This window comes from Nelumbo lutea, chromosome 2 (assembly GCF_056320005.1).
Source record: "Nelumbo lutea isolate HS-2025 chromosome 2, American lotus-T2T, whole genome shotgun sequence".
Classification (NCBI taxonomy): domain Eukaryota; kingdom Viridiplantae; phylum Streptophyta; class Magnoliopsida; order Proteales; family Nelumbonaceae; genus Nelumbo; species Nelumbo lutea.
The window spans coordinates 98,615,328-98,630,041 of NC_142685.1; the positions used below are offsets into that span (position 1 = coordinate 98,615,328).

At 35.6% G+C, this 14,714-nt stretch overlaps 1 protein-coding gene and 1 pseudogene across 2 annotated transcripts; both read right to left on the reverse strand.

The window, feature by feature from the left end:
* Positions 1-2,333: 2,333 nt before the first annotated feature.
* On the reverse strand, positions 2,334-5,084 carry LOC148872251 (glucan endo-1,3-beta-glucosidase, acidic pseudogene; annotated as a pseudogene).
* Positions 5,085-10,945: 5,861 nt separating this feature from the next.
* On the reverse strand, positions 10,946-13,301 carry LOC148872252 (glucan endo-1,3-beta-glucosidase, acidic-like). Of its 2 annotated transcripts, none has more exons than XM_088973462.1 (2): positions 12,914-13,301; positions 10,946-12,136 (listed from the first exon to the last, which is right to left on the reverse strand). In XM_088973462.1, exons 1-2 carry the CDS (start codon positions 13,014-13,016, stop codon positions 11,166-11,168), a joined length of 1,074 nt encoding a protein of 357 aa, XP_088829588.1. In that variant the 5' UTR covers positions 13,017-13,301; the 3' UTR covers positions 10,946-11,165. The 2 variants fall into 2 exon arrangements, with proteins under 2 accessions (XP_088829588.1, XP_088829589.1); XM_088973463.1 differs by lacking the exon at positions 12,914-13,301 and adding an exon at positions 12,491-12,904.
* Positions 13,302-14,714: the final 1,413 nt, after the last annotated feature.

The window sequence follows — 14,714 nt, forward strand, 5'->3', positions numbered from 1 at the left end:
TTAATATATTTATATATATATGTACGGTTTCGAAATGTTTGCAAATGGTTTTAATTCCCGGGATCCAGATGAGAGGAGAGTGCGGCATTGTTCCTTGCAGCCGAGGGAGAGGTCCTCTCTTGTCGGGCAGTGCTTGATCATTAAGGGCTGAGATGTTAAGTGTAAGACCATTGAGGATAATACCTGATGGGATAATTTTGCACCTGCCCACAGTCCCTGGGTTTTTATAAGATGGCTTGGCCCAGGGACCACTTAATGTAAGTGTTGGGCCCATAGGGTCCATAGATGGACTCAAGGGGTTCATTGAGTTTTTCAGTGAATTCGGTTGGGCCTTGTTTTAGAGGCTGGGCCGAACCCATGTGGCTGGTGTGTAGATCAATGCTTGGGTCCCACGCCATACAAAGAAGCCCAACTGGGCAGTAGATTGGAAAGTAATTAGACACTGAACACTTAATGGGCCAAAAGCCCATTTCGAGGTGGGCTGATATGATCACCCATCCATGGGGCGAATTTGAGATTAAAGTTAGTAAAAGGATTGGGCCTTTAGCCTTATCCACTCTTAGAGACCAAATTCAAATTAGATTTGAATCTGGTAACCTCCTGATAAGATCGGGAGTAAGCTAACTCTATCTGCAGAAAGGATTAAGATTATCCCCTATCCAAATACTGATTTGGATTGGGATAACTCCTAAAAAGGAGGTTTCTTAATCAAGAAGAAAGGAGGAGATTTCGAACCACCTTGAAGAGATATAGGATATCTCCTGCGAATTGAGATTAGATCTCATACTCTCCAGAAAAATAGAAAAATCAGTTCAGCCTTTTTCGTTTTTGAGATCTCCTCCTGCCGCCGCCATCTGCCATTGCAAGATTAGATCTTTGCAGAAAAGAAAGTCAAGAAACCTGTTCTTGACATCAGTCTTGGAAGAAAGACTGAAAAAGATTCAGTGTTTAGTACTTCCAGAGGATTCTTGTGAAGGATCCAGTGTGTAGGACGCACCCTGCTGGTTCTGTTCCATTCACAGCTGTGTCATCTTCAGCAGGAACGGATCTTGGAGCATTCTTTGGGCGTGAACACCAACTTTGGGAGATACTGCTTCTCCGGATCAGGTATATTCCTCCCATTTATCTTTTGGTACAGATCTGGTTTGATTATGGTTCAAGTAGGATCTTTGAATATTGTATTCTAAATTTAGGGAATATGATTCCCAGTTGGGAGAAGGTAGGAAATTTTTGAAATTCGCCCACCCATTCCGCAACCTTTATGGCGTCCATTAGATGGATCCTACCATTCTTTCAAATACAAGGTTTAGATATACCGTATGCAAGATTTTGCACATAACATATTTGCATTTACACTCTTCCCAAATTAAGTCTAGTTCACTTTTCTATCATTCTTTAAGTTAACCTAACTTTCGATCTAATACCCCAAAGTAGAGCTGGCAATTGGCTTCTAATCAGGTCAAGATACTTTCGGGTCAATTTCAGTTCGGCTTGGGTCAACAAATGTTTAAATGTTCAAGTTAAGGTTGACCCATGGGTTAATTTGAGTCAATACTACAAATATCTAAAATTTCAAAAACTAAAGAACACAAATACATGAAAAATGCTAAAATTAAAGAAATTAATCTTAAAATTCCAAATTTAAAAGAAAAACTTGAAAATTCAAAAAAAAAATCAAGGAATTAACAACAAAAAATAAAGACTAAATACTAAAGACTAAAGAGTCAAAACTTATAACAACACATAAATAGTCCCTGTTAGACCTGACAATCGGGTTAGCAGGTTGACCCATGACCCAACCTGACTTACCAATCAACCAGTATGATATACATGGTAACTAATCAGGTGATATTTATCAAAATTTACAGGGTGTTTCATACTTTGATTGATCAAAGACCTTCTGGTGTGGTGTCTTTCTGTCAGCATAAATTTTTCCTTATTTATAATATATATATATATATATATATATATACATTCTGTTAACTCAACGTTATTTTGCATAATAGAATTGGTGCACATGTGCCATTTTTTTTTTAATGACAAAACTAACCTTAACCAACCTGTCTACTCTATTAACTAATTTTTATGCCACAATAAAAATACCTCTGACTTATTTCTATCCCTTATTTCATTGCATAAAATCAGAAAAATTGAATACAATTTCAGATAATAACCCTAATTAACCACAGTCCACAGACATGTGATTGTTTAGGGAATAATATTATTTCATCAGAGTTTTTATTGTCCTCGTGGAAGGATACAAGCATGCATGAGGAAATAAACTTCATTCAACAAGATGAAAAATGCGTAACATGTACAGCAGGACCGACCTCTTAAGAAAGGCTGATGTGATACTTGGGCAGTTTGTTTGGAAAGAAAAGCCCAAAATGTTTCTCCCTCTCATCTCCACGCTTCTGGTTCTCATCAAACATTGCAAACAAGTAAGTTTCAATAGTCTTTCCAGGCCTTTTGGGAGTACCCTTTCCTGAGTTCACATGTTGAATCAGGTTGGAGTAGTACTTCTGTGCTTTTTCTGTGTTTGATATGGAGTCACCTGCGTTTGGCCAACCAGTTTCAGATACAACCACCTCCAAAGAGGACCCTCCCTCCTTCTCAAGAGCATAATAGAAAGCATCAAGCATGGAATCGAAGAGGTTCTGGTATCCGATTTCATTCACTGTTGGGGATGTAAAGAAGACGTATTCAGACGGTATCTGATCTTGATTGCTCAGATAAGCGAAGAAGGGATACACATTAGCAAGCAGTGGTGCTTGTTTCTCGAGCAAGAAGGCAACGATTTCCCGCATGAATGGCCGAATCTGAGAATTGAACACGGAATTCCGAGGTGGGTAGGTTGCAGAAATGTGCCCAGAGAAAACTGCAGTTGACACCTTGATTTGGTCTTGTAAACCAGCGGTTTCAAGCGCCCTGTAAATGTTCTTCATTGCAGGCAGGACATACTCCCACTCGGCCATGGTCACTTCATTGCCAACTGCAATATACCTGAATCTGATATCATTTCTGCTGGCATTCACATATTTATAGACCCAGGAAAAGGATGGTGTAGGGTCGTTTGATGCGATGTTTTTAAGTTCCCCATTTGGAATGCCTAGCATGAGCTCAATGTTGGAGCCCTTAAGAGCTTGTAGGATATCATCCCTTGGAAAATAAAGTCTCATCCTTTCTATGTTGTTTCTTGTATAGAGATCCACAACTTCATTTGCGGGTGGTAAGTCGTCGCCTAAAACTCCGTAGCAAACGCCAATAGCTTGTGCAGCTGCATTATAGTTCAGATCAGGTACGTAAGATTGTTGATTATAAAAGCAAAGCTAATTAAGTACAAATTGAATGCTCTATGGCCAATACCATCTTAAGACATGACCCTTACAGACTTAAGAATGCTCATATATTGTAACCATTCCTACCATTGCAGCCACTGATGAAAGATTTTTCCTTCAGCTGGTATCATGTTTTTCCGGCCGGCAGTATAGATTTTTCCATATGGCTCAGTTTGCAAAGAGTGCAAAAACGAGGTAAGGTGCTGCTGATGTGTGAAAACATTGCTGCCACGTAGTACGTTTTCTGGAACAATAACAACATTTTCTTTTGGAATCAATGCTCTAGGAAATGTTTTCAGCACTGGTGCCTATTATCCAGTGTCGCATCATGTCCCTGTTGGCAGCAATGAGCTGCAGCTCCAGGAAATGCCAAATCCGGCGTTGCTCCAAGTTATGCCTTCTTAATTTCCATGGCATGGCTAGAAACACCATTTTTTATGGAAAAATGGTTCTAAACAAGTGCCCGTTTCCTAGAGCACCAATTTTTCGGATGTGGCGCTGATGTGATGCCATTTCTTGGAGCAACCACAATGATGCCAAACCGAAGCAAGGTTTACAAGTACTGTATATAAGGTTTTTGCATTGAACATATTTGTATTTGCACTCTTCCAAAACTGAGCCCATATATTTATTCCATTGCTTGCATTTTCATTCAGTGTAAACACTCCAACTGAAGCAATACCAAATGATACACTCCAACTGAATTAATAGTAATTGATATGTGGCTCAATTGGTTTTAGACCAAGGAGTGGGATAGTTTACCCTCTTGTATAGCCCAATGAACCAAAAACTATAAAAAAAATACGAAGTGGGAATAAGCCCAACCCAACAAATCAACCAAATCTAACATAGTGAATCAAGGGATTGTTTGGGAGGAGTTCACATTTCCGCCCCACAAGGAGCCGTCCCATAACATCCCACAGCACATCCCCGTTGTGTATTAGGAAAATCTCCCGATGACATCATTGGGACTGGTACTATACACGGCGGGGATGTGCTGTGAGGCGTTGTGGGGCAGCTCCTGGTGTGGCGGAGATGTGATCTCGTTTGGGAGGCCTTTTGCAATGATTGAGTTCCATTGACCAAGTCACTTCAGAGAAACTACTTAAGATAGTTTCTCCAAAAAGTCAAATTTTCAGCTCATATATAAGCTTTATTTTTGGCTTTCTAATTTACAGCTTTCCAGGTTAATCAGCACATATACATTGAGAAGATTAACATCTACCCACAAGAACCCTATCCACACCTATCCACGCTTTACTACAGCTGGTACATTGAGAACATTTCTCACACCTGTTTGCATGTTACCACCATTCATGGGGAGATGTACCCAATGTACAGCTGTAATGTCATATAGGTAGATGTGGGTAGGATTCTTGTGTTTAGAAGATCTGAATTCTTCATGAAAGCCCTCCAAAACGATCATTGGGAGTATGGTGTTGGAATTGGAGCGTATTTGACATTGGGAACAAGGAGCATTACATACCTATGAGTTCCAATGTACACTTCAGTAGAATGAAAAGAATGAAATCAATGTACAAGGAAGGCTATCTAGCTAGACTCAAATGCTACGAAAACTATAATAGCACGTGATGAAATGATCTTTCTTCTATAATTTCATGCGTGAGAGTGAGAGAGAGAGAGAGAGAGACCTGTTATGTATGAAGTAGAAACAACCATTAGAAGCCCAAGAAATAGCAGTGCAGTAGGCAAAGAAGAAATACTTGCTGCATAGCACGTAGCCATTAAGAGAAACTAGTAAAGAAAACCCAAAAATCGTTTGTTACAATGTGTCCTAAAAGAATTGATGTCCCTTTATAAGGAGAGACCATATGAGCTTGCTTCCTCTTCAATACACAATTTGGAATTAATTAATTCATTTGTTACAATGGGTCTTAAAAGATTCTGAGACAAAAAATAATAAAATCTTATGCAACTAGTCATATAAAAATGGAAATTATGTGATGTACCCAACTTTGAAACTTTGAAACTTTCATTAGTTAATTTAAGCACTTAGTTAAATGTAATTAACCTTGTCAACTTAGTAAATTGTACTTCACAACATTAGTTAAGTAATTAAAAATAACAAAGTAAACAATAAAACTATTCAATAATTAATAAATGGAATAACTTTTAACCAATGGATTAAAAATTCAATTTCAAAATCCAATTAGATTAATTTAAAAATAAAAATAACAAAAAAAACCCATTGATTTTAAGAATAACATTTTAATTTAAAACCATCTGAAAATAGTACAAAATTAAAAAATAATAAAAAAACTAAGAATGGGCTTTGTTTTGCTTGTCAAAACCCATGTATTTCAAATAATGATTAATAAAAATTAAATTTTATTTAAAAAATAATAAAAAATACTAAGAATTAATATAAAATTTTCTAAAAATAATAAAATTTAATAAATAATAATAAAAATCAATACAAATTTATAAGATAATACATAAACCTAAAAATTATGCTTGAGGATGAATTCAGTTAATTAAGAATGTTATAAGACTCATTCTTCCTAAATTTTTGCTTAACAAAACACGGATTCTTTCTAGTTAGCAACCTATTATTTGCCAAGAGAGCAATATTTATTGAGACCTACTATGGTCTCATTTACCAACTTTCTTTTCTTTTCTTTAACCCATTTTTTTTTCTTTTTGATAAGCCATTTAACAAGTTCATTTCCGGTGTCCACTTATTTAAAGGGAGTCTTCGGAAATGCCAAAGCTATTAGTCAATGAATATATTTTTACAAAGATAATTATATTAATAAGAGAGAGAATCATTTAATGGATTGTGAGGTAGTTGTTGAGGGAACAGTTTGGCTTGCACAACCATCTAAAAGCCGAATAACTTGGTTGGTTGATTAAGAAATCAAATTGTTAATAAATTATAGGGTTATTATCTAAAACTGACCTTCATTTTTTCTCATTTGACTTAAACTCACCCTGGCTTTGGAAATGTATGGAGAAATGGCAGAGATCTGCAGCCGTTAGTAAATTGGACGATTTTTTGCAAAATTACCATTTTAACTCAAAAGACGACCCTTCTCACTTGCTCGACAGTGACATGAGGGAGTATTAGATAAAGTCTGGGTGAGTTTAAGGCAATTGAAAGAAAGTGAAAGGGAGTATTAGACAATTACCTTAAGTTGTATTATAGGCTTGTATGGTGGTTGGTGACGTTGACTTTTTTTTTTTTTTTCTTTTAAAAAAGCCCATAGACAATTCCAATTCCATTCAGCTGATCATACAATTACATAATGAAATTACCAAGTAATTGGACGATCGAGAGAAAGGAAAGCCACAAGGGAAGGCGTGAAATGACTTCTTCAATTTGCAGTTATTATTCGGACTTTCGGAGACACCACGCTGGCAAAAGGCGAATAGCTAGCTTGCCATCAGTAGAAGATTAATTGTAACCTTAAGCATCGCCTAGTATTTGGAGAGGTAGAACTCTACCAATGAGCATGACAATTGCGCATTGGGAACAATTTATGAGTAGCAGAATCCGAGTGGTCCTAAACCAATATTCAAACCTATAGCTTCCCCTAGAGTGGGGGAACGAAAGGGGATGGGTAGGGGTGTAAATGGATGGAATTCGAATCGGATCAGGTGATACCTAAATTCGAATCCAATTAAATATTCGAATATTCGAATATTTGATTCAAATTCCTTTATTTAATTATTTTAGATACTTAATAAATATATAAAATAAATATTTTATTAATATAAAGTATATAAATATATAAATTATTTATATAACTTAATATTATATATAAACTATATAAAATATTTCATATATTATATAAGAATTAAATAATTGGTCGAATTCAGATATTAATTGAATCGAATCAAGTCATATCTGAATTCGAATCCGATTAACTATTCGGTAAGAATAGGACATCTGAATTCGACTAATTAAATATTTGAATTATCCGAATTTGATTCGATTATGTCGAATATCGAATTCAAAATTCGAATTTTCAAATACCGTTGACAACCCTAGGAATGGGTACAACAGATGCCAAGATGAAAGTATTGTGATGCTTAGTACAATCAAAGCAACAGTAGCATGTGATATCCCCCAGGGATGTAAAAAGACTGGGTACATTCCAATTCCAATTTGATCTGATACTATCAACCATAGATTTAATTCGACCAAATATTATAAACATTGATTTGAACCTGAATTTGAATGTCAAATATCTGAATCTGATCTGATCTGATTTAATTTAAAAAATATATATATTAAAAAGAAAACAAAATTTAACAATTTATATAAAGAATAACAAAAAATATAAATATTTTGTAACTGTTTCCATTATATATAAGTTTTTATAACAAAATAAATAATATAAAAAATTTTCAAAAATGCAATATAAACATATTTATAAATAAATAAATAATACACACATATATAGGATTAGATCCTTTCGAATCAGATAGAGCATGATCCGAATTCAATCCAATTTTTAATTACATCTTATTATCCGATCTGACCCAAAAATTCAAAAAGAGGATGTCCAAGTCCAACAAAAATAGGATCAGATTTTGGATTAAGTCGGATCATAGTCCGATCCATTTGCACCCCTATTGATTCATTCACAACATCAACATTTATGTTTACATGATCTCCACGAGGACAACACCATCTAGTCAACTGCATTGAGAACGAGGCTATAAGAGAGTTTTCCACTTCCAGACTTGAGTGAATAGAGTATAATCCATGTAGGGATGTGATTTTGCAATTATCATTTCCAGGTCAAACATCTTTCTAGAAAGAGGTGCTCATTTCAAGCCTACCACATATGCCTAAGGACAATCACTCTAATCAAACGACTGTTTTAAAAATCAAACCAGAATTAAAACCGCCCACCAACCTTTGCGTTAATGGTTTGACTGTCTGGTTTGAATGAAAAACCTGTTATAATTTTTAAAGATAAAATATTAAAAATTCAATTAAAATAAAAGACAGTCAAAATTATTGTCTCGATCAAACGGATCGATGGTTTGACCGTTCAGGTTAGTGGGATTCTAGGTTAGGTGTAAAACACCATTAGTTGACTGGATGGTTTTCAGTCCAATTACGACTGTTACATTGATAATGAATAAATGTGTTGTGCTCATTTTGGTTCAGTCTAATTACGAATACATGTGTTGACTACAACCTAATTTTATATATTTAGTTTATTTAAATATTTTAAATATTTAAGTAATATTTACAACATATTAAAATATTTAATAATTAATATATTAAAATAAATAAAATAGAAATAGATAATATGAAAAAATCATTATTTTATAATATAATTAGTAGTAATTTATTATTTTTGTTGCTGTTAAGGTCCTCAACTACACCCAGGGAAATGGAAACGAATTCATTGATGAAGGCCTAGTTGATTTCTGTGCAGATGGGTTCAAACGAGCTCTTGTTTATGAGTTCCTCCCAAATGAGTCCTTAGAAAAATCTATCTTCTCAAAGGATGTTAAATTGCTAATAACCCCTCCCTTGATTGGGAAAACCTTTAGAATATTGCAATTGGTATAGCCAAAGGAATAGAATATCTCCATCAGGTTTGTGATCAACGTATCTGGCCTGGACTTTGATATCAAGCCCCATAAGATCTTGTTAGACCATAACTTCAATACAAAGATCTCTGATTTCGGTCTGGCAAAGTTGTGCTCCAAGGATAAAAGTATTGTATCCATGACTACTGCCAGAGGGACCATGGGATATATTGCACCTGAAGTGTTCTCTAGAAACTTTGGACATGTGTCCTATAAATCAGATGTTTATAGTTTTGAAATGTTGTATCTAGAAATGGTTGGGGGAAGAAAGAATATTGATACAACAGTAGAGAAAGCCAGTCATGTTTTCCTGAATGGATATTGTTGTTGTCAAGGATGGGGTCGAGGGCAATAAAATAAATTTTTTGTCGTTCGAGACTGATGACTTTAAATATGAGTAGGAGAAGAGCACATGTCAGAGGCCTCGAGTGTTATCTCAGGGGATCGAGGAGATTCCGATGGACAAGTCAGTCAGGACTCAGAGCTTAGTCCTTAAGAGCTCAGACGAGATCTCTCGAGAGTAGCAATGTAAGACAGCAAGAGTGAGCAACCAGGTCGGATATTATAACCTTAGTTTTGGCCAGTCAACATAGACTTGTTTCCTTGCAAATAAACTTTGTAAATCAAGCATTGCAATGCCTTAGAGGCTTATCATTCTAACTTTTCGTATATTATATGTTATTTTATCAATTTATAATCTTTAATTAATTTTATTCTTAAGCTTCGAGGTTTAGGCATTGCAATGCCTTGAGGGTTAGGTTTCACCTTTTTGGGTCATTACACTTAAACTATGCCTTTAGCCTTTTAAAACCCTAATTATGTGTGCGGATCAAGTAAAGGCTTTCATAGAAATAAATAAATAAATGGTAAATACAAACATATGATTTGATAGATTTAATTATATGGTTGCCGTTGATTTTGCTTTAGAAACATAGGACAAAATAACAATAATAATGTCCGAATTATTACAAAAAATTGATAATTTACTTCCAAAAATTATCAACATAATTATTTCCATTTATTTTCTTTAATAACATTAATTAATAATAACAACATTAATTAATATTATTTTAATGAATAATAATTATATAATTATCAACATAATTATTTTTAAATTTTAAAACTTTTAAAATTTTCAATAATTATTAAGAAAATGTGAAAATTTTCAGTATAATTAACAATGATAATTTTCTCGTAATTATGAAATAATAATAGTGATTATTATTTTTAATAGTAATAATAATCATAGTAATTTAGTAGTGTATATTAAAACAAAGATGGCCATGTCATTATTATTATTATGATCATTTAACAATAATAGCAATAATTTGTTATTCTTATTATTCAAAATAATTGTTTTGAATAGTTTCTAATAATTAAATAATAATTGATAATAATAATATTTTGAATAATAATAATAATAATAATAAGATCGGGCAGGGGTTAGCGAACCATGAACCTGATTTGGGTTAAATAATCAAAACTCTATCCTAAGACGACCTACAATCAATTAATAAGGATAGAAATAAATCATAAAATATAAGGTTAGGGGTTAGAAGTTAGACCAAACTACATGTGTGGGATATTATAACCCAATGCGCTGGGTCATCCAAACGTGCACTTAGTCTGGGTTAAATAATCAAAACTCTAAGATAACTGGACAACCTAATAAGCCTGACCCCAATGTAATCATGTAGGGGTGAGTTAAGTCGAATTTATCATTTTACTTGATCCATTGACATCCCTGTACAAGATTAGTCACTCTTATGAGAGTTTTAATTTGGAATGTCGATCGAACGACCAAGCATAAATAAAAATTATAATATTTGAGTTGATTTAGATTGATTTAGCTCAATTGAAAATGACCAACCAGAAAGTGACCATTGCTTTTTTGAAATTAATGATGGATAGAAGAATGTAAAATTTTACATTGATAAAACCGATGTAGTTTTTACATTGATTATCGATGTAAAATTACACTCCATCATACACACATAAAACTGAATTGTAGTATAATTTTACGTCGATAATAATTACACCAAACCAATGCAAATTTTACATGGGTTCTTGATTTATATGACAACCAAATGCAGCCTAAACAAAAATAACAAGATATATATATAGTGTAAAAGGAGAAGGGACACAATAATTACCAAGTAAACTTTATTAAGTTAAGATTTATGCCAAATTCTAGTATGTGGAAAAACATATGTATCAGCACCCAGTTCCACATTAATTCTTCTGTCACTCAGCCTAATTAAAACCATTGATTTTGTACTTGGGCCGTTTATCTGGGGAGAATAGCCCGAAATGTTTGTCCCACTCATTTCCAGGCTTCAAGCTCTCATCGAACATTTCAAACAAGTAGGTTTCAATAGGCTTTCCAGGCCTCCTGGGAGTGCCTCTTCCTGAGTTCACATGTCGAATCAGGTTTGGGTAGTATGTTTGTGCATATTCAGTGGTCGATATATTGTTACCTGCACTTGGCCAACCACTTTCAGACACCACAACCTCCAACGATGATCCACCCTCCTTCTCAAGAGCATAGTTGAAAGCATCCACGAGGGCATCGAAAAGGTTCTGGTAGCCAAATCTATTAACTGAAGAGGAAGTGAACAAGGCAAACTCAGGCGTGAGATCTGGTTGTTCATTGTAGAACAAAGTGTAGAAGGGATACACATTAGCAAGTAATGGTGCCCGTTTCTCGACCAGAAAGGAAATGATCTCTCGCATGTATGACAGAACTTTGGAATGGAAAACGGAATCCCATGGTGGGTAGGTCTTTGGTATGTCCAAATCCGCTGGGAAAACAACAGTTGACACTTTGATCTGGTTCTGTAACCCGACTGATTCAAGTGCAGCGTAGATGTTTCTCATGGCGGGGAGGATATACTGGAAATCACTGAAATGGTTGAGACTGACTTCATTGCCTACTGCGATATACTTGAATTTGACGTCGTCCTTGTAGGGAATGACATGTTCATTGGTCCAGGCAGATGCAGCACTACGGTCGCTGGATGCCATCTCTCTAAGCTGCTCGTTTGGGACGCCTACCATGAGCTCAATGTTGGAGCCTCTGAGAGCCTGGAGGATTTCTTTGTAGGGTGCGTAAATTCTCATCCTCGGAATGTTGTTTCTTTTGTAAAGATCGACTACTTCAGTTTCGAGTGGCGCGTTCTTGGTATTTCCCGACCCTCCGTAGCAGACGCCGATATTTTGTGCACCTGCAATATAATTGATCCAGCGATTGAGTCTCTTAATCGTCTGATCATTGTAAATTTAGTTTTTATAATCCAAATTAAATCTCTCTCTCTCTCCAACCTCAATAACAGCAAAGCACAGAAGGGTTTCATTTTTCTTTGTTGTTTTGGTATCTTTGAACATTAGAAGGTTAGATAGATTGATTCTGCTATACACGAGCTGCTTTAGAATTTGGAGACTTCCCGACAAAGTATGAAGTCTCTGCACTGGCTTTTAAGGTACGAGACTATAGCATCTCGTTCCTAAACAGTCTTGACAATGATCTCAGTCAATGCAAATAATTAATCTATGCCAACAGAAATATTAGTGAAACTTACTTTTTGCTGGCTCTAGACCTCGATTCTAGGTCTTCTGTCCACCAGAACTCTGCCCATGTCTATCCACAACACATTATCCCATGAATTGGGAACATCTCCCCCTGCATAATAGCATAGGAGATGAGATATTCTCCATGTGTGACTGCAATGTTATGCGTGGGTAAAAGTGGGTAGAATTTGCCTGGGTAGGAGATTGGGACTCTTAATTCGACAATATATTCAAAGACATTATTGTCAAAACATTTGTACAGAATGAAGCAAAAACTTAGACTCAGTTTGAAAGAAGTACAAATACAAATATATAGAGTGCAAAACCTTGTATTTTGTATTATAAGGGGAGAAAGAAAGACAAGGGGAAAAGGCTATTACCATTGGCGGACGGATAGAGAGAGGAGTTATAAATTAATAGAGAGAGAGAGAGACCTGCCAAGTTTGTGGTAGCTAAAAACAGCCAAAGAAGCAACCTTGTAGCAGCAGCAGCAGCGACATAAAGGCTGTTGTTTCTTGATGCAAAGCTTGCAGCCATTGCTCTATACCTGTAATCTCAGCAATGCAATTGATCTCCTTTTTATAGGGAAGGAGAAGATAAGATTTCATTTAGCCATACAACCGACAGGACACAGTACCATTCTTATTGATGCTTAAATTCAATAACAGCTTGACTTTGAAATTTCCACGGCCACTGTGTGGCACCCTCTTTATAACGTTCTTGGTTTCTACTTCTACCCAGCTTTAGCGGAGCTCTATGGTAAAATATACATCCAAATTAAGGTTAACAACGGTGAGATTGATACTGGCTTTGATACTTTGAACCTTCAAGGCAGGCGGGCCCTATCTCAGCCCCACTTCATTGCTCCATTAATCTAGGCTTATTATCGCAGAAATCATAGCTTGGTTTATCATTATGGCATTTTTAGGGCAGGGTCCGGTTAGACTATGGGACATTGCCAAATGTTTAATATTGTTCTAATTAATAAATAGAGCTATAAACAGTAATTTAAATACTTGATGTATTTGTTACCTCAACTAACTTATAAATAGAATGTAATGCTTCGATTATTTCAATTTGGTTCCTGCTAGGTAATTTGTTGAATGAGTACAAATACAAATATATGCACAGTGCAAATATAGGGGATATTTGAAACTGTGGTCGTTTTTAAAAAAATGGTGCAACATTGGATCAACATGGGCATTTCAACAAATGCCCTTGTATCTCATTGTTTGATTCAGATGATTATTAAAAAATCGGGCATGTCTTGAAAATCGGGACCCCACTGGTGCATCGGTGAACCGTTTTCCCCAACGGTTGACTGATGTATATCTTATGTGGTACTTACCTGTCAATACATACATAAAAAATAGTGATACAAATCACCTTACCAAGCAGCATAGTGTTACTCACTGCCAACGTGGCAGAAGCGTTTTTTTTGTAAAAAATAGGTTTTGGAATCATGGGCGTTGTTTCTTGAATATCAATCCCAAAAAACGCCCATGCTTCCAAACACCATGATATACAGTGCATACAAGGTTTTGCATTCGACATAAAGAGGCAGAAAAGGCTGTGGGGTGTTTCTATAGTTTCTCTGCTCAAGTCAAGTCAATCGTTGGTACAAAAAAAAGAAAAAAGAAAAACAAATGAAGTGACAAAAAAGTCAGGTCAATCGGTTGCATCTCCTTACCTATTGGACGGGCTGACGGGGACCTCCAAAGACTTTCATATATATAGTGATCCAGTCAAGTCATCTCATGAATGCAAGTCAATAAAGACAATTCCTAATCCCAGTGATTCCAATGGCATGGAGGAACAATCTGACTCTTACCCGCCAAGCGTGGAAAGTGGAAATTTTCTCATTTATGCACTCATAAGGAAAGTGGAAACACATTGAACAATAATTTGACGATGGACAGGATGCGAATGAACAAACGCGCTAGAATGCAGAATGAAAGTTCATCTGTGGTTTAATTGATCTCGGTTTTCTTGAACCTCTTGGCTTGAAAATTTCCCTCACACTCATGTAAAGCACCTGAGAAGAAACGATTATCCGCTCGTTGCAATCTATAACTCTTATTTCAAGAAATCCAATAGAAAAAAATTTAGATTTGAAGCAGCCTCGACTAAGATATCTGATTTCAATACTGATGAAGCGCGATCTGACTGCTCCCTAGTGGAGGTGATCTGGCTTCTAGTAAACGGCGGAATAGGCCGATCTACAAAAGAAGAATC